This window comes from Henckelia pumila, chromosome 4 (assembly GCF_033568475.1).
Source record: "Henckelia pumila isolate YLH828 chromosome 4, ASM3356847v2, whole genome shotgun sequence".
Lineage (NCBI taxonomy): Eukaryota > Viridiplantae > Streptophyta > Magnoliopsida > Lamiales > Gesneriaceae > Henckelia > Henckelia pumila.
The window spans coordinates 70553408-70577655 of NC_133123.1; the positions used below are offsets into that span (position 1 = coordinate 70553408).

At 36.7% G+C, this 24248-nt stretch overlaps 1 protein-coding gene across 3 annotated transcripts in view; it reads right to left on the minus strand.

The window, feature by feature from the left end:
- Window positions 1-24248, minus strand: part of LOC140860315 (protein SUPPRESSOR OF QUENCHING 1, chloroplastic-like) — a 44257-nt gene that overhangs the window by 13777 nt on the left and 6232 nt on the right. For 2 of the 3 annotated variants that reach the window (XM_073263271.1, XM_073263273.1), the window contains exons 5-15: window positions 20825-20924; window positions 20149-20207; window positions 19240-19364; window positions 18813-18936; window positions 17523-17610; window positions 17337-17412; window positions 17074-17143; window positions 16819-16894; window positions 16301-16411; window positions 12797-12892; window positions 1063-1185 (exon numbers count right to left, since the gene is read on the minus strand). In XM_073263271.1, the coding sequence (XP_073119372.1) occupies window positions 1063-1185; window positions 12797-12892; window positions 16301-16411; window positions 16819-16894; window positions 17074-17143; window positions 17337-17412; window positions 17523-17610; window positions 18813-18936; window positions 19240-19364; window positions 20149-20207; window positions 20825-20924 (1048 nt within the window). The remainder of the gene's footprint in view (window positions 1-1062; window positions 1186-12796; window positions 12893-16300; window positions 16412-16818; window positions 16895-17073; window positions 17144-17336; window positions 17413-17522; window positions 17611-18812; window positions 18937-19239; window positions 19365-20148; window positions 20208-20824; window positions 20925-24248) is intronic. The other variant, XM_073263272.1, reaches the window with a different exon arrangement.

Consider the following 24248-nt stretch of genomic DNA (forward strand, 5'->3'; position numbering starts at 1 on the left):
TAAACCAATTAAATTAGCAGTAATTATTACAAGTCCATATAAATTTTAAAAAATGAGAACACAGAAAGGACAGAGACTTGTAGAACCTATAATCTTCGTGTCATGATTGGATTAGATGAATTAAATGAAATCAAGTAATCGTGTAGAGTTAAGTTCTCACTAATGAAATTTAAATAATGCTGAACAATATATAAAAACAAACACCACCTTACAACTGAAAAATTCTCTCAAGAGAAAAAAAAAGAATTTCTTCCAACAAAGATATAGAAAATAGACACTCCTAACTGCAAGTATGAAAAAACAAATAGAGGCTTCTTATTGTCTCCAACAGTTACCATGAGCACTCATCGTCAACACATAACATTTATGTCTCAACCAGTCACCGCAAAAGTTTGCTCTTGAAATGGGTCATGATCAATAAGTCATTATTCCACAAATGGTATTATGGCAAGAAGGAGCAAAAGGAAAAAGGAGGGGCATGATCGAAGGAGACATGACTAATGAGAACAGGAAAATCAAACTGCTGTAACGACATTGCAATACAGGTTACTAAGCCACTAAACAACCCGATTAGATTTTTCCCAGATTTGACCAGCCAACTTCTTACATTCAATTAATGACTTCTAATTAATTATTGGATACTTCACATATTGACTCGAAAAGATTTCAAATAGGTCAATGTATTTGTTTTCATAGTGGTGATGTTGATAGTTAAAACACTTTTTTGCTCTCTCCTCTGCTCAAGGTTTAGATGTTGTATCGAAATTAGAGTCTATAAGAGATATCTGTTGACAAAAATACCTAAATCTTGCAAGGAAACAAATCAAACTAAAAGCTCCACAAAATAATAAAATATTTTTTTTGCCATCCATACTTCTCTCTTGATCATCCTCTTCACAACACATGGATGTAGTGTTAGAGCATTAAAGGTAATTAAATTTTTTTAACTATGTATACTCATTCCTTGCTAACGAAGTAATATTGTGAAAATAATAGGCATTTTACCCGCAAGTATCAAAGGAACTGATGAAACAAAGTGGAAAATACTGGAACAATTAGTACCTTTCGGCGACCTTCACCTGTTATTTGTGCAATAAGCTTGCCATTAGGATCAACAAGAGCAAACGTAGGCCATGAATTCACACCTAGCTCCCGCCATAAATACATATCACCATCATTGACAACCTGGATAGTAGAAATTCAAAGTGATTTATTATCATGAATAGTTCAGTAGATTTTAGGGCTAACAGAGAAAATAGGAAACACAGACAAACAAATCTCACACATCAATGCATATATGTTGGGTATGCCACATTCGACCAAATTAAGAAGTTTAATAACATGACCGAAGAATATATAATGTGTGACAATTAAGGCATATATCAAACTTTCATGCTCAAAAACATTAGATAATGCCAGTGTGCTCCAATTTGAGTGAATAAATGTTTATCATGGAGATGCGAGAGACATGTTTCCTACTGCATATGTTTTTGGGGCTCATTAGTAGAGAAAGGTAGAAAAAACAAGGATATCAATGTTGACTTCATCTTACTATGCACTACCATAGATTGCAACATGCAAACACAAACAACCCATTGACTGTGGATGAACCCCAGCAATTTGGGAGGGAAAATATTGTTTCATAATAAGAAATCCAAGTTTTTTTTTGATAAGAAACTATAATATTATTGATAATATGAAGTTACTTGGAATACAAACAGTGGACCAGTGGTCCACAAAAGCAAACTAGTTTCCAAAGCAAACAAAGACAGTTATCATTCTAAATCAAAGCCAATTTCCAATCCCTATACAAGTCTAACATCGCCAAAGATTGAAAATTTGAACCCTTGTGGGCCCAAATGGATACTCTCAATTTGATCTTGTCCCAAAGTTCTTTCACCGCTTCCTTTTCAGCCATAATGACCAACACACGCAATGAACCACTATTAACCAAAAGACTCTCCCTCTCTCTCCAAGCCGCCCTCCAAAATCAGTAGCATACAAGTTTTTTGTTGATTTCGGGATTACCCAAGATAATCCCAATTCATTGAGAGCTAGGTTCCACAAGGAACCAGAAAAGGGGCAGTGAATAACCATATGATCCCGAGTCTCTCCCCCCTGTTTGCATAGCACACACCAGTTCGGGCTAAGGGAGATATTCGGGAGCCTCTTTTGAATCAAATCGCAGGTAGGTAATCTTCCCAACGCAGCTGTCCATGAGAAAACCTGAACCTTCGTCGGAATATGAGCTTTCCAGATTGGGTTAAAAAGAGAGAAACTAGGGAATCGCTCCTCTGGAAAGAAAGACTCGAAGAAAGACTTTACCGAAAATATACCTAAGTTGTCCCACACCCATTTCCTCACATCCTCCACGCCCTCTACTAAGTTTACCCCCCTTAAAACTTCCAGCAAGTTACTTAGCTGGCCAATTCATCATCCCTCAAATCGCGTCGAAAATGCAAGTTCCAAGAAAGAGAGTTAGAGGAATAAGATGAATCTCGACAAAGAAAAAAAGAAATATGTCTATTGTGCTCCCTAGATATCTGAAAAAGGTTAGGAAATAGATCCTTAAAACTAGAATTCCCCACCTAGCAATCTTCCCAAAATCTAAATCTGTCCCCCCCTAAAAACACTGCGCTCACAGAGTGACTGAAAGCCAGATACGTCCTCGATATGAATTTCCACGGACTTCTAAAAGTGTTGTGTCTAGCCAACCCCGCATCCCAACCGTTATCTTGAACTCCGTATTTGCTCGCTGTAAGTCTCTTCCAAAAAGTGTCCCCCTCCGTCGAAATCGCCACCACCATTTACCTAGCAAAGCCTTGTTCCGAAGGCACAGATTGCCTATTCCCAGGCCTCCTCTATCTTTTGGTCTACAAACTTTATCCCAGCCTACCAGATGACAATGGGTCTCCCCGTCCGATCCATCCCACAAAAAGTTCCTCATAATTTTCTCCATGTCCTCTGCAACACCGCGTGGGATCCTAAACAGCGACATATAATACAAGGGAATGGCACTCATGACCGCCGATATCAGCGTGAGTCTGCCTCCTCTTCATAGGAATGCTTTCTTCCAGCTAACTAGCCTTGTGTCTCACATCGGTTGGGTAAATATATTGGGAGTTTAATACATAGACAAACACAATCATCTCCCCTTGAGCTAGCTTTTGGGGTGAGTTAGGTCCAAGTCCAAATTTTAACATGGTATCAGATCCCAAGTTCAACCATTATGTGTTGGACTGCCCATAATTTGGCCACCCGTTAATGTCTCCACGCTCCAGTTCTTTTCATTCCTAGGTGTGAGAGGGGTGTGTTGGTATGTTAGTTGTGTCCCACATCGGTTAGATAAATATCTTGGGAGTTTAATATATAGACAAAGAAAATCCCCCCCTTGACCTAGCTTTTGGGTGAGTTAGGTTCAAGTACAAATTTTAACATGTACTTGTCTTCACCTAGATCACCGGTAAGCCGGAGTAAGTACAAATCATATCACTCTAAACCTTCTCTTTCATTTAGTACCTGCCAATCTCAGCATGTTTTGTTCAATCATAATGTACATGGTTTTCTGCTTAATTAACAACTAACTATCACAATAAACATCAATTGGATTGTTCCATTTATTAAACCATAATAACTCATAGATTCTGAATGCCAATCACCCATAGCTCATCTTCTATGCTAGCATGAAGATGATTTTATTTTACTATGCTAGTGTATATTGGTGGAGCGAAGTCTCTTTTGTCGGTTGCGGATCTCTTGTCCGCCTTTTGTAATTATTTCTCACATATATAATATATTATCGTTTCTTATCAAAGAAAAAAAAAACTATATTCCTCTATTAAGTGATCGCTTCAAACTTAATAAAATCTTGAGTGGTATTTTAGCGAAGAGACATGATTCTTCATAATTATGCATGAAAAGCAAAACTTCCAACATAAACGACATTTGGCTTGGTATGAGACAAATAAATAGGAATTGAAACTCATCAAAAAAATAATGGTATGTTTGGTATTGTTTCCAACGTTTACCAAAGTATTAAGAGCGTGCATTTTTTAAAGTGGCTTGAGGAATTAACAATAGATGGTTTTGTTAATGAAAAAATTATTGTATTAGTTTGAACTGTTTGAAATTTTATTTGATAATCAATTTTGCTTATACTATGCAAGAATTTAAAAATCCTTAATGTACATCGCATTGCGTTGTGTTGTGTTGAATATAATAACAAATTGGAATTTGGATAGTAAGGAAATTTGAATTATAATAATAATTATATTAAGAGAAGTGAGATTGAGTTTATGGAAAAGAAACGAAAGTGTTGAAGATTTAAATAGATTGGATAAGATATTCATTCAATGTTTAAATAATGATTAGATAAGATTTGATATTTAAATTTCTGTTATTTCCTTGTATATATTAGGGTAACTTGTACGCTTAATTATTCTCTTCCCTCATATAGATTCTACTTTACCACATGGTATCAGACTTTCAGGGTAAACCCTAGCCATGACCAAATACGTCTACGACTACATGGCTTCTTCCTCTGAATCTAATAAACAGCCACCAAGCATGCCTGATTTTTCACCAATTCACTCCATTACATGCCACAAACTCAATGGTCAGAATTATCTCCAATGGTCCCAGTCCGTCATGATGTTTATATGCGGCAAGGGCAAGGAAGATCTCTTATCTGGTTCATCCAAGCGTCCAGCTTCTAGGGATGGCAAATTCAAGGCTTGGAATGTTGACAACAACATGCTTATGTCGTGGCTAATTAATTCTATGGTCCCCGAAATTGCTGAGAATTTCTTACTATACCCCTCTACCAAGGAGATATGGGATGCAGTCCATGATACATATTCAGCCCGCGACAACTCATCTGAATTATTTGGTGTGGAAAGTTTGGTTCATGAAATACGACAGGGTGATGACAATGTTACGACATACTTCAATGCCCTCACCAAACTTTGGCAGCACCTGGATATATTTGAGACACATGAATGGAAGTGCACGATTGATGAACCACGATTCAGAAAAATAGTGGAAACCAAATGAGTGTTTAAGTTCCTTCAAGGCCTCCATCCATCACTTGATGAAGTTCGTGCCCGCATCTTGGCCATAAAACCATTGTCGGGGCTTCTCGTGGCTTTCTTCGAGGTCCGCCATGAGGAAAACCGGCGGAAGTTGATGTTGGGCTCCTCTCATTCTCCTTCAGTAGAAGGTTCTTCTCTTGCTTACATTCGGCCCTCATTCTCGACCATTTCCGACCATGCTGTTCGCAATTCGCCCATTTCTTCCCCTGTTCCTAATCAGAATATGCGGAATGGCAGGCCTTGGCGTGAGAAATGAAAGAAACCCAATCACACGTTGGACACTTGCTGGTGCATTCATGGAAAGCTAGTGGACTGGAAACCAGCAAGAAAAAGACGGGTCAATGCTGCTGCTTCAGATTCTGTCTCTGCTGCCACAACAACCTTTCATCAAGCACAGTTGGATGTTCTTCAGCGTCGTTCAGCCAGAATTCTGCCCAAATGTCCTCACTTATTAGTGCTGGTACAACAGTCCCTCAAGGTGACTTCTCTCTTACATTTTTCTCCAAACAGGATTTGAACTCTACGTGGATTGTTGACTCGGGCGCCTCTGATCACATGATGGGAAATTTTTCACTTTTTAGTTCATACAATCCTTGTAGGGATTCTCGGTCTGTGCGTATTTCTAATGGATCTAGTTCAAGGGTATTTGGTATTGGCTCTGTATATATCTCACATGATATTTGTTTACAAGTTGTGATCTTTGTTCCTGATCTAGCATGCAATTTGCTGTCTATTAGCAAAATTAATGCCGATATCCATTGCACTGCTAAATTCTCTGTGGATTCTTGTTTTTTCCGGGAACTGAATTTGTGGAAGACGATTGGCAGTGCTGAACTATGTGCTGTCCTAACTTTAAGAATGGGCCTAAGAATATTCCAAGCCTAGCTCTTCCTAATTCCTGTTCTGTTTTCCATTCCAATAAAGAAAATGATATTCTTTTATGACATTATAGATTAGGTCATCCGAACTTTCTGTACCTTGCCAAACTGTTTCCATTTATCTTTAATAATAAATTACCAAGTTTAATTCAGTGTGAAATTTGTCAAGTTTCCAAACACATACGTAGCACCTTTAAAACGCAACCATACAAACCATCAACACCTTTCTCACTTATTCACGGTGACATTTGGGGGCTATCAAAAATAAAAAAAATGTCACGGGTGCTCATTGGTTCCTTTTATTTGTAGATGATCATACTCGAGTGTCGTGGGTATTCCTCATGAAGGATAAGTCTGAAACCACTTCACTGTTCCAGCTTATTCATTCAATGATTCAGACACAGTTTTCAGCCAAAATGCAAGTTCTGCAGAGTGATCGAGCCCAAGATTATTTTAATTCAGTGTTAAGTACTTATCTGACCTCTCATGGCATTGTACACCAAAGTTCATTTGTCGACACCCCTCAACAAAATGGGGTATCTGAACGCAAAAATCGTCACCTCCTAGAGGTTACCCGCTCTCTTCTATTCTCGTACAAAGTCCCTAGCCCACTACATATCTCATTAATCGCATGCCCTCTCGTGTCCTCAACTACAAAACACCTATCGAGTGTCTCGTGGAATCCTTCCTCAATATACATCTGCTTAACTCTATTCCACTGAAAATCTTTGGGTGTTCCACCTTCGTTCATGTTCATTTCCATCATCGTGGTTAACTCGATCCAAGGGCCATCAAATGCATTTTCTTAGGGTATTTGCCTAACCAAAAGGGCTACAAATGCTACCCTCCAGTCACCCGCAAATTATATCACTCTCTACATGTCACGATTAGGGGTGGTTCGGTACGGTATACCGCGCATACCGTACCGAAATTTTCGATACGGATACACCGACATGTCGGTATGCTGAAATTTCGGTATGGCATAAATCCATACCGATACCGTACCGAATTCCGTTATGATACCGCACCGAAATTTTCGGTATATACGGTTTTTTTTTCAGTACGGTAAAGGCGGTATGACGGCATTTCGGTATTTTTCCCCAGCCCTAGTCACAATCTTCGAAAACGAACCTTTTTACCCCAATTTTTCCATTCAGGGGGAGAGTATCACCAACAAATCTCCAAATTGGGAACTCATGTAATTTGTAGACCCAATCTATGTTACTCCAGAAACAGATCATGTAACACAACCTAACTCCCAATCAACTCCTCCAAATGGATATTCACAGTGAAATATAAGGCTGATGGAAGCATTGAACGATACAAAGCACGACTAGTTGCAAAAGGATACACTCAGTCGTATGGAATTGATTACCAAGAGACGTTTGCTCCTGTTGCAAGGCTCAACAGAGTTAGGGTGCTCCTATCAATTGTTGTCAACCTTGACTGACCATTATTCCAACTAGATGTTAAAAATGCATTCCTCAATGGGGAGTTGGAGGAAGAGGTGTACATGGATATTCCCTCAGAATTTGTGACAGAAGCTGTGAGAAACAAAGTATGCAGGTTGAAGAATTCTTTGTATGGCCTTAAACAGTCACCTCGGGCTTGGTTTATCGGTTTACAAATGTGTTGACAAAAAAAGGATACCTACAGTGTTAGTAAGATCACACTCTATTTGTCAAACACATTGAGGGAATGATCATTGCTCTGATTGTCTATGTTGATGACATCGTCCTCACAGGAGATCATAAAGCATAAATGACCCGAGTAAAAGGTGCCCTCTCAAAGAAGTTTGAAATGAAAAATCTGGGACATCTTAAATATCTTTTGGGTATCATGGAATCTCAATTTCGCAAAGAAAGTATGTTCTAGACCTACTAAAGTCTAAAAGAGACAGAAATGATAGGGTGCAAACCAGTGGATACCCCAGTGGATCCAATACGTGAAAATAAGGATGAATGGAGATCGAACACTTGTTGACAAAGGAAGATACCAGCGATTGGTTGGTAAACTGATCTATTTATCACACACCCGGCCTGACATTGGATACATTGTGAGTGTAGTCAGTCAGCTCATGACTAAACCCACTGAAGAACACATGGAAGCTGTATATCGAGTGTTGTGATACCTGAAGGGAACATCTAGAAAAGGGTTGCTCTTTAGGAAGACTACATAAGGAAATATTAGAGTCTACAGTGATGCTGATTGGGCAGGTTGTCCTGTTGATAAACGCTCTACATCTGGATACTGCTCGTTTGTATGGGGTAATCTAGTGACATGGAGAAGCCAGAAACAACCAGTTGTCGCTCGAAGTAGTGCAGAAGCTGAATTCCGTGCCTTATCCAATGGAATTTGTGAAGGCTTTTGGCTTAAATGCTGCTCAATGAACTGAAATGGGAGACAAACATCCAATAGATTTGATGTGTGACAACCAAGCTGGATTAAAAATTGCCAAGAATCCAGTCCACCATGACCGAACCAAGCATGCGGAAATAGACAAACATTTCATAACCAAAAAGATTGAGAAAAAGGTAGTTGATTATGTTCCCTCTCACATGCAACTGGCCAATATCTTGACAAAGCCCTCCATCAACCAAACTTTGAAGAATTGAAGTCCAAGCTCAGCATGACAAACATCTACAACCAAGCTTGAGGGGGAGTGTTGAAGATTTAAATAGATTGGATAAGATATTCATTCAATGTTTAAATAAGGATTAGATAGGATTTGATATTTAAATTTTTGTTATTTCCTATATTAGGTATTTCCTATATTAGGGTGTAACTTGTACGCTTAATTCAGTCAATGAGAATTATTCTCTTCCCTCATTTAGATTCTAATTTACCACTGAAAGGGACATACTCTCCACTAAGTGTTTGAGAGAGCTTGTAGGAAGCACTAATTTTGTGAAAGAAAAGCTGAGAAGCGTTTCCTAGAAGCTATCCCAAACACTACCTAAATATCTTATTCCATTTTAATTTTTCATATTTCTAAGATCATTGTGGCATTTTATGTCAACATAACACCATAGTGCAGAGAACCAACATCAATGGAGTCTGGTTTGAGATGTAATATCCTATGTTGAGATTTCAAGTGCACAAGAAACACAACATCCTACCTAATTTCATACACTGGGATACATGTTTAGTAGCTATGGTGTGGGCAAGGAACATAACATCCTTTGTAATATTATAGACTGGGAGATATGTTATGTGAACATGGTTATGTTCCTAGTAAATATCATAGATCAAGAAATATTTCATGAACATGGTTGCATCGTAAGGGGCCTTGCATGCTCTTCCCACAATGATCCAATGCTGCAATGTGGCTACAATTTGATGACATTCCACGAAAGGCCACAATTGCTAATGCATAAAATATTTCCCAAGAAATTGGCAAACCACCATGTCGATCATGATATTTACATCTTGTTATATTTCTTCTGTGAGTTGTAGTTATTTTTGTGTTCTCGGCCACAGTTCGTTATTCATGTGGTCGGCAGGTGAGGTATAAGGCTTAGCACTACAGGATGAGGAACTTAGAGATTAAGAGAGTTTAGTCGCGAAGGACCGGTTGACATATGTCATATTTATATTTTATTAGGGTTGGAATGTACTCAAATGATTTTGTAATGAAACCTATCGTATAGTAAACAATAATGATGGATCGATGATCAATGTATTTTTGATTCATCAATCCTCCCAATAGAAGAGAGTATTTTTTCTTAACCGCTCTTTCAGTGGAGAAAACGATTTCTCTTAACCACATTTATCTTACCAGCCCTTTTTGTACAAAGAGTCATTCATTTTGACCACCCATTAGCTAAGAAAGCTTTCTGTTTGTATATTTGAATTCACATTTACCTGAAAGGGTACTCAGGCCTGTACGTGAGATGAGTCTTGTGAGTTGGTCGATTCTGGATCCATACTCTAAGGGGCTCCAAATTTTTTTAATATATACATAATAGGGAAAATTGTATATATCACTCCTCTGAAATCCCGGGTTCGCTGATAACGCCCTGTGAAATTTTTTAAGCTAAAAACTCCCTGTGTTTCCGGATCGGTAGCACGCGCACCCTTCCTGCTATGGTTTGTAGTTCACGCGCTATGAGATGCAAATATTGAAGTTTTTTTATATAAAAGGTCTAAAATACCCTTAAATGACTGATATATGTGAATGTATTGTATCTCGTCTCTTTCATCTCATCTATTCTTCTCTTGTGGCATATCTCACTTGGATGGAAGATGGAATCAAAGGTTGATGTAAGGTATGCTCAAACTCCATGGTGTTAGTGCAATGTTAGGGCTGATATTAGAGTTGCCCAAACTGAAAAACCATCCAAAGGACGACTGTATTATTGTTGCTCTTTTCAGAAATGTGGGTATTTCCGTTGGTATGTCCCGAAAAGTGTACGTGGTTTTGTTAGAGACTCCGGTGAGGTGAATTCTGAGATGGGAAGTGGGCAGCCATCGTCTTAGATGGGAAGTGGGCAGCCATCGGCTTCAATGCCATGTCCAAGGAAAACTTACCAGATGAAGTTACGAAATACAAATCTCGAAGATGAGCAATCAATTGACCATGGGAGATGTCCGATCGAAAGTTCAGCAACAGTGAAGATAAGTTCATAGGTTAGGGTTTGGCTGAGAGAAAGGGAAGAAAAATGAGAGATATCGGTGACAGAGTTATTAACAATGACAGAGATCGATTTTATTTATGTAGGGGTCATTTCGCCATTTTGATTATTTATTTGACTAAAAATTGAGTTGGGGTGTGTGTGCTACATATCCGAAAACACAGGAGATTTTTAGCTCAAAAAAATTTCACAGGGGGTTATCAGCAAACCCGGGATTTCACAGGGGTGATATATGCTATTTTTCCTACATAGTATTGCTCCAAATACATACTCAAAACAATATTCATTCTATTATATTAGCCCAACAAATTTCAAAGATGAAGTGACTTCACTTTTCATAACCATGTATTGACGTCTATATATACGATTAGAATTCTTTGTTCATCATTTCATTCAGTTAATCCCCCACTAAGCAGTGATTTAGGTAATCGAATATCAACACTATACTTTTCTTCTAATCATCAGAATTTGATACTGAGAATTCTTAAAGAAATTTTTGTTTGAGAACTTTCATTATGTATAAGTTTTGTTATAGATTATAAAAAATAAATTATAGTTTTTAAAAAATTTCTTTCTACTTTTTGTTTATATTATTAGATAAGACAATAACATATATTTAAAAAAATACAAAGTTTCCTGTAATTTTTAAGACTCAATTCATGAATGGTTGCTTTTGTTGTCAATTTATGAATGACCGCCAATTTTCAGTCTCTTCCGTAGCTCTTGACCATGCTGGAAAACTATCTTCAATCTTTTGTTGCATATAGCCAAACGATCAAGGTCTCGACGTTTTGATTTTTCATTCTCAAGAAGTTTCACATGGAGTTTCTAGCATTTTTTTTCTAGCATCTAGCCACTTGTAACAATAGACAGACGAAATATTCCTCGTTCAGTTTGATGATTTTGATTACCATTTGATCTTGTGCTCCCAATTGCGACAGTTCTTCTGTCCTCATCAAAGATAATAGCATTATTTTTGTTTGAGGTGATTACATCCTTTTTTTCTAAGCACTTGTACGCTGACTGGGTAGGATCGAATACTATAGTTGATGGTAATGGTGCAACTTCAATCTTTTAAATTTTATAGCAGTTCAAATGTCATGTTTAGATTACTCTTGTTGCCAGGGCAATTATTTTTTCCCAGCCTTTCCTTTACCAATATTTGCACTATCTTTCCATTCGTGGAAATCGAGTATGTAATCTTGGATCTGATACCAATTATAAGACCGAACACTTGTCGTTTCACTAAAACAACAGCTGATAATAACGATGCAACTCAAATATTTTAATTATACAACAAGCCAAGCGCCACATTTTGACAGCTCTTCTAGTAGGGGTAATTAGTGTTTTCCATAAACTATCAAAATTCAAACCAAGAATATTTTAGAAAATCCTTTTCTTTTCGATAACCTTTTGAAGAGAGTTGCATCATCACTACACATGATTTGGATGCAATGAAAATCGTTCACCTTGTCATGGGATTTGTAAAAGATGGGATTTATTTCGTCATTGATTATTGAGTTCCTTGTTTGATGGAAGTGACGGGCTTTAATTTTCATAAACCTGAGAGAGATCACAAACCGATATATCTTTGGTAGTGTTAAACAACATGACAATATCAATCATCTCTATACCATGGATCTACAGGTACATATCACCATAGAAGTCATGTTCAATTTAACTGACATTTATAATCCTTTCAAGTATTATTCTGAGTATATGATTGAGTTTGCCAACTTATCTTCAAAAACATGCTAGTCAATGGCAACTTCCATAAATTTTTCCAATGACCATTTAAGTTGCTTGAATATTCTATAATTCCCCAATTTTATATTTTCAATTGTAATGTCTCCTCCAACAAGGGTGCTGCCTCCAATGAGCCACTTGTTGCAAGGGTTGTATCCATGATTTCGAAATCTTAAGGACTGATCACAAAGGATATAAAAAAAATTTCCTATTTCAAAGATCCAAGAGCCCTCGAGGCCATGCAAAAAATTGAATAGAAAAAGTTGTTTCCTAGATTTAAAAAAAAAATCCTATATTTCTCAGCAAAAATCACAAGAAAATAGATGAAGCTTAATAAATTTGGTTGTTTCTGGGACACTTGACCAACTTTCATAAAGCATATACTGAGCGCACACCACAAAATGTATGGCTAAAATGATTCAAGGGACATCCAAATAGAAATACTTACTGGATGAGTGATTCCATAGCGCAAAACAGCATTTCGAATGGCCTCTAAGTCTTTCTCATTATCAAACTTTGCAGAATGCACTCCTACAACAACAAACTATAAATAACCACTAATCACACAACTGGAATGTACAAAATAACATGAAATTTATCAGTTAAACTGTGAATACATCAATCCCACCATATACAGCTGTAGCAAAGCACAGGGCATAATTTTTTGCACCAAGTTCAGGAAAGTTTAAAACATGCATTTCCTTGTTATATATGATTCTATTTCTAATCAAATCAACACATTGTTAGGACTAAATTTTATTGCTTTTTGTATTTAAACTGTGAATACATCAATCCTGACTTGTTTACTCCTTCCAAAATCATATATATGTATATCACTATCAGAAAATCGTATGAATATTTTTATAGAAACGATATTATATTTATTAAAACTATTGATTACAAAAGACGAACAAGTGGTCTGCCCAAAACAAAGCAAAAACCCGGATCATATTATGATATTAACAGCAAATAAGACTCCAGTCCCTAACTGAATCTGATCCCGAAAATATCTTAAACTCCTTATGCTTACCAATCCAGCTAGGGGCCTAAAACTTAATCTTGTCCCAACATTCTTCAAGCTATTCTTCTAGATTGTCAAAAATCCTCCTATTCCTCTCCAACCAAACTGACCAACAAATACAATGAACTACCACCATTCAAAAATTTCTACCCCTCCCACCAAGGTCACATCCAAGATCTGCTGCAAATAAATCTCTCGTTGATCTCGGAGCTACCCAAACCAGACCCAACTCCTGCAATGCTTTGAACCAAAGGTAGCTCGTAAAATGGCAATGAATAAAAATGTAATCTTGAGTCTCCACCTTTTGCCAACATAACACACCAATTTGGGCAAAGAGACCAGTGGGCCACCTCTTTGCATCATCTAGTTGGTAAGTTTTCCAACACTACAATCCACTTGAACACTTGAACCTTGGATGGGATCCGTGCTTTCCAAAAGACATGATAATAAAGAAGAAAAGAGGGAAAAATATTGTCCGAAAAAAAAGGCTCATGGAAAGATTTAAGTATTTAACTGAAAAAATCTTTTGAGGAATCCCAAACCCTAGTAATTCCCTCAAAACATTCACTTCCTCATCCCTCAAATCCCGACGGAAGTGAGGATCCAAACAAAGAAAGGAGGAACTGGAATAAGTGTCAAAATGAATAAAATAGGAAATAGGGTTATTATGAGGCGTAGAAATCTGAAATAAAGTTGGATAAAGATCCTGAAAAGATGAATCCCCAACCACCTGTCCCCCCCAAACCTAATCTTGTTACCCCTTTTTACCAGAGCCCTCACTGACTGGTGAAAAGCCGGATAACTCCTAGAAATAAACTCCCATGGATAAGGCTATAATGATTTTTTATATCAAATCAATTAACTAAAAAATGCATGATATATTTATTTATTTATCTATCCTAATCCCGACATCTTCAACATTATTCCTAGCCATAATCTAATCTCAAACACTAAATAGATGCCCTTGATACACCTAAGATGATCTAAATCCATACTTGAACCATATGTTCACCTTTTCTATCCTCTATTTTCAATCTTCCATTAGAGGTGAAAAACTGGGCTTAGAAAACTTTAGGCCAAAATTGAATCCCAAATTAGGGGTCACAATACTAGACAAAGGATATATGTATTTTATTTTGTCTTTGGATTTAATATTGTTAGACATCAAAGATAATAATAATTAATTTTTAACCATTTATTTTAGGAGATTCGAATCAGAAGTAGTGTTCTAAAAATCGGCCTAGGCGCTAGGCACCAGCCAACCACACTAAAAAAAAAGTGCTAATCAGCCAGCCTAGGCGCCACTAGCGCCTAGGCACCAGCCGACCGCAATAAAAAAGTGCTAATCAGCCAGCCTAGGCGCCATTGGAGCCTAGGCGCCCCTAGGCGCTGACTAATTGGTCCAGAAGGCCATAGGCGTCCAGGAAGGCTTTTAGTTCAGGCTTAAAAAAAAAACTCGAAGGTAGTTTTTTTAAACTTTTAAACCTATATATTTTTTGTGTTGGGCTTTAAACACACCCAGTTTTATAACGTCCAACAAGAAAACCTATTTGTTGGCTTGCCCTAACACCAGACTTCAACTTCATCTTTCAATTTTATTTTTTGTTGCCCTAACTTTCGAACCAGGAAGGAGAAATCGATTTGTATGGACATATGGGGGTGTGTGTATTAACTGCATAATAAAATAGATAATGTCATATTACTACTTCAATTTCTGCTTAATCCGTGGAAAACGCCTAGCAGCGCCTAGTCCCCGTTCAGACATTCTAGGCGCTACGCGCTGATCTACCGCCCGACTAGCGCCCAGCGAATTTTAGAACCTTGCTCAGAAGCTAACAATTAGTAGGAAGAAATAAAATTTGTAAATGTGTGATGTTTTTTTACTTTTTTTTTAAAAAAAAAAAAAAGAACTAGCAAGAGGCAAGTGAATACAAATTAGATATAATATATAATTTAGTTTAATTAATGCTAAAATATGATATTGATAGATAAATATATTATATTCACTCACATTCTTTAGGGATAAAATCAGTAATAACTAAAAATTTTAAATGATTAATTTGTTTTGTTTTGAGATGTGTTGTATTTCTCATAGTACGTGTTAAGATTTACCAATAAACGTGATCCCTGATCTTTTGGTTATCATTTCAAGATTAAAGACATCAAACAATTTCTAGTTGTTGTGTGGTACCTTTTGGTAAATTACTGTTTAATCTTTCAAGTGGTATTCTCCTAATGTGTTTAACATCTTTTAACTATTATCATCATTATTTTTGGACACATGGTACATTTTATGACATCTTCACCTATTATTTTTCAACACACAGTACATTTTATGGCATCGCATCTGCCAGAGGGGAAGTCTGAAAACTGCAACTTCCGGCTAGGTAAAAGCTGAGGACTATAGGAGAAAATAGCTAGTGCTAATATAAGTTATATACGAACCCAGGAAGGAATTGAGAACGTTGCCGACACTCCTAGAATCTAGGTCATTACGTATTAGGTAATTCAAGAGTTGTTTATCTTTCAAATGCCACGAAAATATGATTCACAGAAATTCTAGATTCAGATGGTGAAGTAAGGGAGGTAATAGTGTTGGTAATCTATACATCTGCCGTCTATTTCATTGTTCAATTAACATATAACAATGTATGTGATTTAAGTCATCTGTAACTTCAAGCATAATGGGAAAATCCTGTTTACACCACATAAAAGCCATGTCAAAATTTACTACACTTCATTATAAGATCTGCCGCATAGTATTTTACCATACATGAGATTAAATAAGAAAGAATACATCCAATATAAATTCACAGGGAGTGAATACTGTCAAGTGACCGAAATTCGCTTGGAGTCATTAGAAGAAAAGAGTATTTATTTAATATAGCCTAGCAGAATATAAGAAGCTATATGGTGAAGACAGAATCTTACTGGCATATCTTTATACTTTTTCTCAAGAAACTCTAGGTCCGGTAACACATGCATACAGTTTATACAACAGTAGGTCCAGAAATCCAGAAGAACCACTTTTCCTTTCAAATCCTGTGCAATCAGAGGATTAAATCAGAAACCACACCATATTCTTAATTTTGTGATGCCTCAAGCCTTCAACTGCTTAAGACAACGTATGACCTTTAAAATATAAAACCTCACTTGAAACTATAGGACATTAGGACAAAACCAAAAATTATTAGTCGAAGAAATCGAAAACAATCGTAGCCAGCCATTTAAGTTTCGTCAGATATAATCCATGTTACGAATTCGTAATATCTGTCCTGAAAAGAGACAAAAGTAAACACTTAACCAGGAGGGTTTTTTCAGCTCTAGCCTCTATGGTCAAAGGTCCACTGTCAAAAATATGTCAAAGAGGAGTTTTTTCCTCAAAAGAAAATTAAGCATGAATATCATATCAAACCAATTAAGAAGAATCATATTACACAAAAATTTACCCTGCCGAACTGAAGAGGAGCCGCGTTCAGCCAGTCAAGTTTGGATGGAAACTCAGGCACAGTTGTTGCAGTTCCTCTGACATGATGAAGTTAAAAACGTTGAAACAAATTATCAAAAGATCAATGAAGTTAAAACAAGTGGTCATGTATAGCGTGAAGATCAAGAAAGAAAGTTAAATACAGCACTGCAACAACTTAGAATCTCACAACTACTGAGTTGCTGTAGAACAAAAAGACAAGGAAATTTCTCTGCACCTTTTCTCCAAATCAGATATGTAATTGATAAACTGTTCGATTCTCTTGTCATCGGTTTCTCCTGCATTCGCTAGAAGGGAATAAGATTGAAATTTTCAAATCGACTAAATATTGTGCATAGAGAAAGTTATACATTTGAATAAAGAATATAGAGACAATCATTATTATAGAAGAAAAGAAAATGAGAAAGACGTGTACAGAACCAATCATAGGCTCAACCGGCCATACATTGGCAAGTAGATCTATTGACAATAATAAACCACCTTTTTGCCCAAATGAAGGGTTACTGGCCCCAAAAACCGAACTCCATATTGCTTTTGGAGATACATATTGCATGGCCTGCAAAGACATGGCAAGGCCAGTTAAACTCAAGGAGAAAAGGTTACGTTTGAAACGTCCCCTAATTTGCTGAATGCATAATTTGCTTTTTCATCAAACAGCATTTATACCCTCCAATTTATGACGGAGAAGTAAAGGTAAGAAACAGCAATCCCCAAACTTCCATATCTCAAGATGTTTCGTCGAGAACCCTGTAACCTGTCAGCAAATCATTTTTGCTATTTCAAGAGTGTTCGACTGAATGTCCTTGTACAGTAGTGACTTCATAAAGTGGATGATAAGTAAGTTTGGAGCTTAAATTTCTCAAAGCGAAATCAAGAAACATTCTGAAATACATTTAGGGCAGGAGCCAGGAGTTAGAATAGGTGCTCCAGCACTACGAAAACAAAAAAAACATCCCGACATTTGGTTATCGAATAGTTTTATCATTACTTCTAATAATTATTTATGGCTAGTAACAAGGATAACTAATACTAATCCAAAGCACGACTAAACAAAAGGCGAATCGAGGGACTGCGTGACCAGCAGAGACAAAGTTGTTCCAAAAGTGGCACTGAACCACTCTTGTAAATTTGCGTTGTACTGAACTAGAAAATTAATAACTGATCAACAAAGAGGACAAGACAATCACATCGCGTAGACATGACACAATAATCTATTTTCTGTTTTTACAACACCTGAGACGCAAGTCTGCTGCTATGATAACTGAAAACACCATTTATATCCTAATTACAGAGAACTTTTGGCACTAATTTGACAATGGTAGAACATTGACCGTGGAATGCATTTATGAATCAAATGCAAGGAAATTGGACAGCCCAATTCAAGTTGAATGAGAGACAGAATGTAAAGGCAAAGCAATGAATAAGGTCGCAGGACAAAAGTTGATTGTTATCCAAATTATGTCTCTTTTGCCAAAACGTTCAGAGGGGTATCACGCTATTGAAGTACATATAGATGCAAAAGCTTCATTAAAGCACGCCGTAAGAATTAAATACCCGAAACAACGTTAGCATTTTGTCGAAATGTCTCCTAAAATATTGACAAAAATCAAATTCACAATACAATCAGCAAAAATAGATCAAGAAAAAAAACAAAATAAGGCCTCATTATTGAAAAACTAAGCTACGTGATCATTTATAAAACCAAAGAAAGTAAACGAAAAACATTCTCGCCATATTTCGTATACCGTAGATCCCTATTTTCAGATGTTGGAAATAGGTTGTTCCATTAAATACAGTAGCATAGCACGCTTTCGATTACAAACATATTGAATAATTTGATGGAGAAATGTTTATTCTAATGTTGACATATAGCACCAATGACTATTCTATCAACAAATATACATAAAATCAAAATTATTGAACCAAATAATTCATCGAATTAGAAATCATCCTTACCCTTCAAAAGAGAGGACTGCATCTTCAACAGATTCATTTTCCTGAAATGATTTAATTTCGCTACCATATATGTTGATCAGACTTTGTGGTACACTATTAGACTGGGAAGGCTGCTTCTTTGGATCTGGAATATTTATATTAATTTACTTTAGAAATCTTCTATGTCAAGGACTAGCAAATAAGAATTGCTACTAATTACAGTAGCTAAGTGCTTCTAAAACACTTTGAGAATATATTAAAATTTACAGCAAGAAAGAAAATTTGTAGAAAACGGAAAGCTTAATTTATCACAAAGAAACCTTCATGTGTAAGACTCACAAGGAATAACCTTAGTTACTATTTCACATTTCATATGACAGGAGTCTGCACAACATACAGCACTACTTACACAAAAGACATTAATAAATTATCTTCCACAACTACATACTATGGCAACCAGAGCCACCATTGAGAATATCATCAAGTGAAATATCTCCTATATCCTTCCGAATAAGTGATGGACACTCTGTTTTTAAAGTATCTTCTGCCAAGGTAGTTGTCACAGCAATGCATCTGCAAGCAGAAAAAATTAGGTTAAAAAAAGGGTAGGGAAGAGAACCAAAATGGCATTTAAATTGTGGTGAAGTGAAGCAAGGCCAGGCATGGAATGCAAGATATTAAAACTACAAACAGGAATAACCAAGAAAATGCAACTTAAATAGAAAATTATAGTTGATAAAATATTGTAGATTGATTCCCTCTCTTTTCATGGAGAACAATAAATGAAATCATAGAATAATCATGAGAGTCGAACGATGACAAGAAGTAAGGAAAGGCATGGAATGCAAGATATTAAAACTACAAACAGGAATAACCAAGAAAATGCAACTTAAATAGAAAATTATAGTTGATAAAATATTGTAGATTGATTCCCTCTCTTTTCATGGAGAACAATAAATGAAATCATAGAATAATCATGAGAGTCGAACGATGACAAGAAGTAAGGAAATTATCCGAACAGAGCACAATTACTGGAGCAGTGACACGTTAAGGAGCCAACCAAAGAATCAGATCATAGCTTATTAGAGAGTGAAAATAACAAAGACAAACATGAACACGAAATTTTTTTCTTTATCAAAAACGATAATATTATATAACTAAAGGATGTGATAGTTACAAAAGGCAGACCAGAGGTCCACGCAAATAAACTAGAAGAAAAGCCACCAAGCAATTTAAACCAAGACTAATCTCCATTCCCTATACAAATCTGAAACCGTAAAAGATGAACACGAATTCCTCCACTGAGAAACTGGAACTTAATATAAATAACCAAAGTGAATGGAAAATGCTGAGTTACCTCATGCCAGCTGATTTGGCAGCTTGTACCCCTGCTAATGCATCTTCAATCACAATGCACTGCATGTAGATGGACAAATCAAAATATGTTGTTTATTCCTTTTCTACCAAATCCTGTAATACTAGATAACAACCTTCTGAGAAGTTCTTAAATCAACAAGTCAAAAGAGTTCAATTTTTTTTGGATACGGCAGCTGGAAGAAGATAAAAGCATGAAATAGAGCGTTCAAAAATCAACTAGGCCAAGTTGGACACAGAAGCCAGAATAAGATAAAAATGTGGATATAGAGAGCTCAAAAACTCAACTATCCCAGGTGATCCACATCCATGAAAATTACCTTCTTTTTTAGGACAAATTACTTAGGTTTGCAGCTTCATCAAGAAAATACTTAGTTTTATAAAGAAGAAGATGTTATTCACCAACTAGCAGCCATCTTCACCCAAGTTCAACTAACCATGAGGCAAAGAAACTATGCCCAAGTACACAGCATAAATGAGGCAAAGAAAATACTTAGTTTTATAAAGAAGAAGATGTTATTCACCAACTGGCTGCCATCTTTCACCCTAGTTCAACTAGCCATAAGGCAAAGAAACTATGCCCAAGTACACAGCATAAATGAGAAAAAAAAAAAAAAACCACTACAATGACAAGAAATAGTGAAATCTCAGCAGCTGACCTCACGTGGGGGCACATCCAAAATTTTTGATGCGGCTAAAAATATGTCAGGAGCAGGTTTCAAGTTTTCAAATGCATCCGCAGACACAATAGCATCAAACCTGGTCATAGAACAAAAGTTCCACGAAAACAAAACCATGAAAAAATAGTTCAAAAGGTATGAAGAAATAATTATTATTGCAGAACAAAGTAAACATGTAATGGTTTTTGTTGAAGATTTCAGAAATATTTAGGAGATGTTATAGATACTAATTTGTACACTTTTCTTTGTGTAAATTATCTAGAATAGGAAATTATCTAGGATCAATTAGCGATTTAATTACCTTTTATTATGATTATGTAACTTGTATAAAGGTTGTACAATTACAGTAGAAAAGTAATCAAGATTTACAAAATTATTCTTGTTTCATGGTATCAGAGACACCGATCTTGGGTGTTTCTGCGTTTTTTTTACAGCCTATCACAATATGGCCTCAGAATCATCATCCACCGGGTTAAATACGTGATTCCACCAACCCCAATATCCTCGAATCCTTCGTTTGGCAGTCATTCGCTGCAGTTCGAATGGAGGAAAGTAGACGACGTGTTATGTCGCATTCCCAGCGACAAGAGACCTCTTCCTTAGATGCCCAGGGTGTTGCTCTGATTGTGCACAAACAAGACGGAAATGGCATCAATCGCGACCGCTACTCAGCGCCGTATAAACCAGAAGTAGCCCCTGGGTATCAATCCATTGGTCGGGCGGTGTGCAATTTTTGCAAAAAGCCCAATCATATTCATGATACTTGCTGGCAAATTCACGGAAATCCCATTGATTGGAAGCCCAAGAAGCAACAAAGACAGCCCAAATCAGCCCATATTGCTGAGTACACCTCTAGCGTTGCTACTGGACCAGAATTCTTCAGTGAGGATTTGGACATGTTGCGTCAACTGTTGCAACAAACCAGAGCATCCATGGGATCTGCGACTCAAACCTCAAAAACGCCCAAAACAAGTATAATTCATCAGAATTTCCTCTCAAAATCCCAACATCAGACCATATGACTAGAACAATAGCCGTCTTTGACATATATAACAACTGCAAGAAAATTGTTTGGGTTGCTGATGGAAAAGTATCATCTGCTGTCGGGAAGGGTACGGTTTGTTTATCTAATATGACACTAAAATCAGTGTTATTTGTGCCTAATTTATCTCACAATCTCCTGTCAGTAAGCAAACTAACCGAGGATATGAACTGTGTTGAAGCATTTTTTTCCTTATCATTGTGAATTTCAGGACAATTCTTCGGGGAAGATGATTGGAGTTGCCGAGAAGAAAGATGGATTGTATTATCTGTTGGGAACAAAGTATTCTAGCTGTGCTAAGCCTCAAAATCAAAATCTTTCTATCGTAGTGTTTGGGACAATTCTTCCGGGAAGATGATTGGAGTTTCCGAGAAGAAAGATGACAGTATTATCTGTCGGGAACAAAGTATTCTAGCTGTGCTAAGTCTCAAAATCAAAATCTTTCTATGGTAGTCTTTTAGAGAACTTCTAGGAAGTACTTCTAGCTTTTCCTTTACAAAATTTTGAAATTTTGTGAAATTTTGTGAATGAGAAGCTGAGAAGTGCAAAAGATTAGAAGTGCATTCTAGAATCTCACTCAAACACTACCAATGTCAATTGTTTCTAACTCTAATGTAATGTAATGTTGTGGCGTCAATGTTTGGGACACCCTAGCTTTCAGTATATGAAAATCTTGTATCCTCGTCTTTTTTATCAATAAAGATCAACATTTCTTTCAGTGTGAACAATGTGTACTTGCAAAAATACCTCGTACAAATTATTACCCTACGCATGTGTATCAACCTTCAAAACCATTTCAGCTAGTCCATAGTGATATATGGGGACCTGCTAGAACTTCGAATCTTACTAAAACTCAATGGTTTGGAACCTTCATCAATGATAACACGAGGGTGTGTTGGGTATAACTAATGAAAGAAAAATCTGAAACCTTCTACCGGTTCAAACAATTTCATAAATTTGTCTTGAATGTATTTCAGTCCAATATTCATGTTTTCGCACAGATAATGGAATAGAATACCTATCAAGTCAGTTTAACCGGTGCTTGGGAGAAAATGGGATACACCAACAAACCTTTTGTGTCAATACACAAAAACAAAATCGGGTGGCGGAGAGAAAAAAATCGTCATTTGTTAAAAGTTGCTAGGTCTCTTATATTCACTAGCTTCATTCCTAATTCCTATTGGGGGAGGCAATTCTCACATCTACGTATCTGATAAAGCGTCTACCCTTTAAAACACCCAAATTCAAAACTCCTTTTGAGTGCTCTAGCTGCCTTTTTCCAAACCTTAATCTTTTCAGTTCCTTATGCCCAAAGATTTTTTATTGTACTTTTTGTTCACAACAAACAACCAAACAGGAGTAAACTTGATCCCAAGGCATTCAAGTGTGTTTTTGTAGGATACTCACCAACACCAACCCAGAAAGGATACAAGTGCTACTCAACTTCAATCAAAAAGTTCCTTGTCTCTTTGGATGTCACTTTCTTTGAAAATACTTTTTTTCTACTCTCCTACTCCTCTCCAGGGTGGAAATAATGAAGAGGCTAGTATTTGGGATCCTACTGTGTCATTACTCATATTAGAAGATGTGTCTCGTACTATAAATTCAGATCCTATACCTGTTTTTAGTTCTATCCAGATTCATGAACAGTGGTGAGGAGCACATGAGGAGGTAGTTTCAAGGAAACCTCTTTAGACCTACTATCGCAAACCAAAGACTTCTCAGCACAACCAATCATCGATCCTAGAATTTGAACCTGGTATGAGCAAAGATTTGGAACTTCAAATTGCACAAAGGAAATGGGTAAGATGCATCCTATTGCAAATTTCTAACTTGTAAAAAGGTTGTCTCCAGTTTTAAGGCCTTTGCAGCAAAAATTGAAAGTGAAAATTCCCAAAAATATTGATGATGCTTTGAAAGATAAAAAAATGAGAAAGTGTTGTACTAGAAGAAATGACAGCTCAGCATAAGAATGAAACTTGGGATATAGTGGATCTACCCAAGGATAAGAAAGTGGTTGGAAGTAAATGGGTATTTACAGTGAAGGATAGGGCTGATGGAGAAGTCGAAAGATACAAGGCTCGGTTGGTGGCACAAGGGTTTATGCAAACATGTGGAATAGACTACGAAGAAACATTTGCTCCAAAGGCAAAATTCAATTCAATACGTGTGTTGTTGTCTCTTGCTGCAAATTTGGATTGGGAATTGCACTAGCTAGATGTCAAGAAATGCGTTCTTGAATGGTCACTTTGATGAAGAGGTGTACATGAAGATTCCACCTGTTTTCCATTCAGAACATGAGCAAGGGAAAGTTTGTAAGCTGCGGAAATCATTGTATGGGTTGAAACAATCCCCACTAGC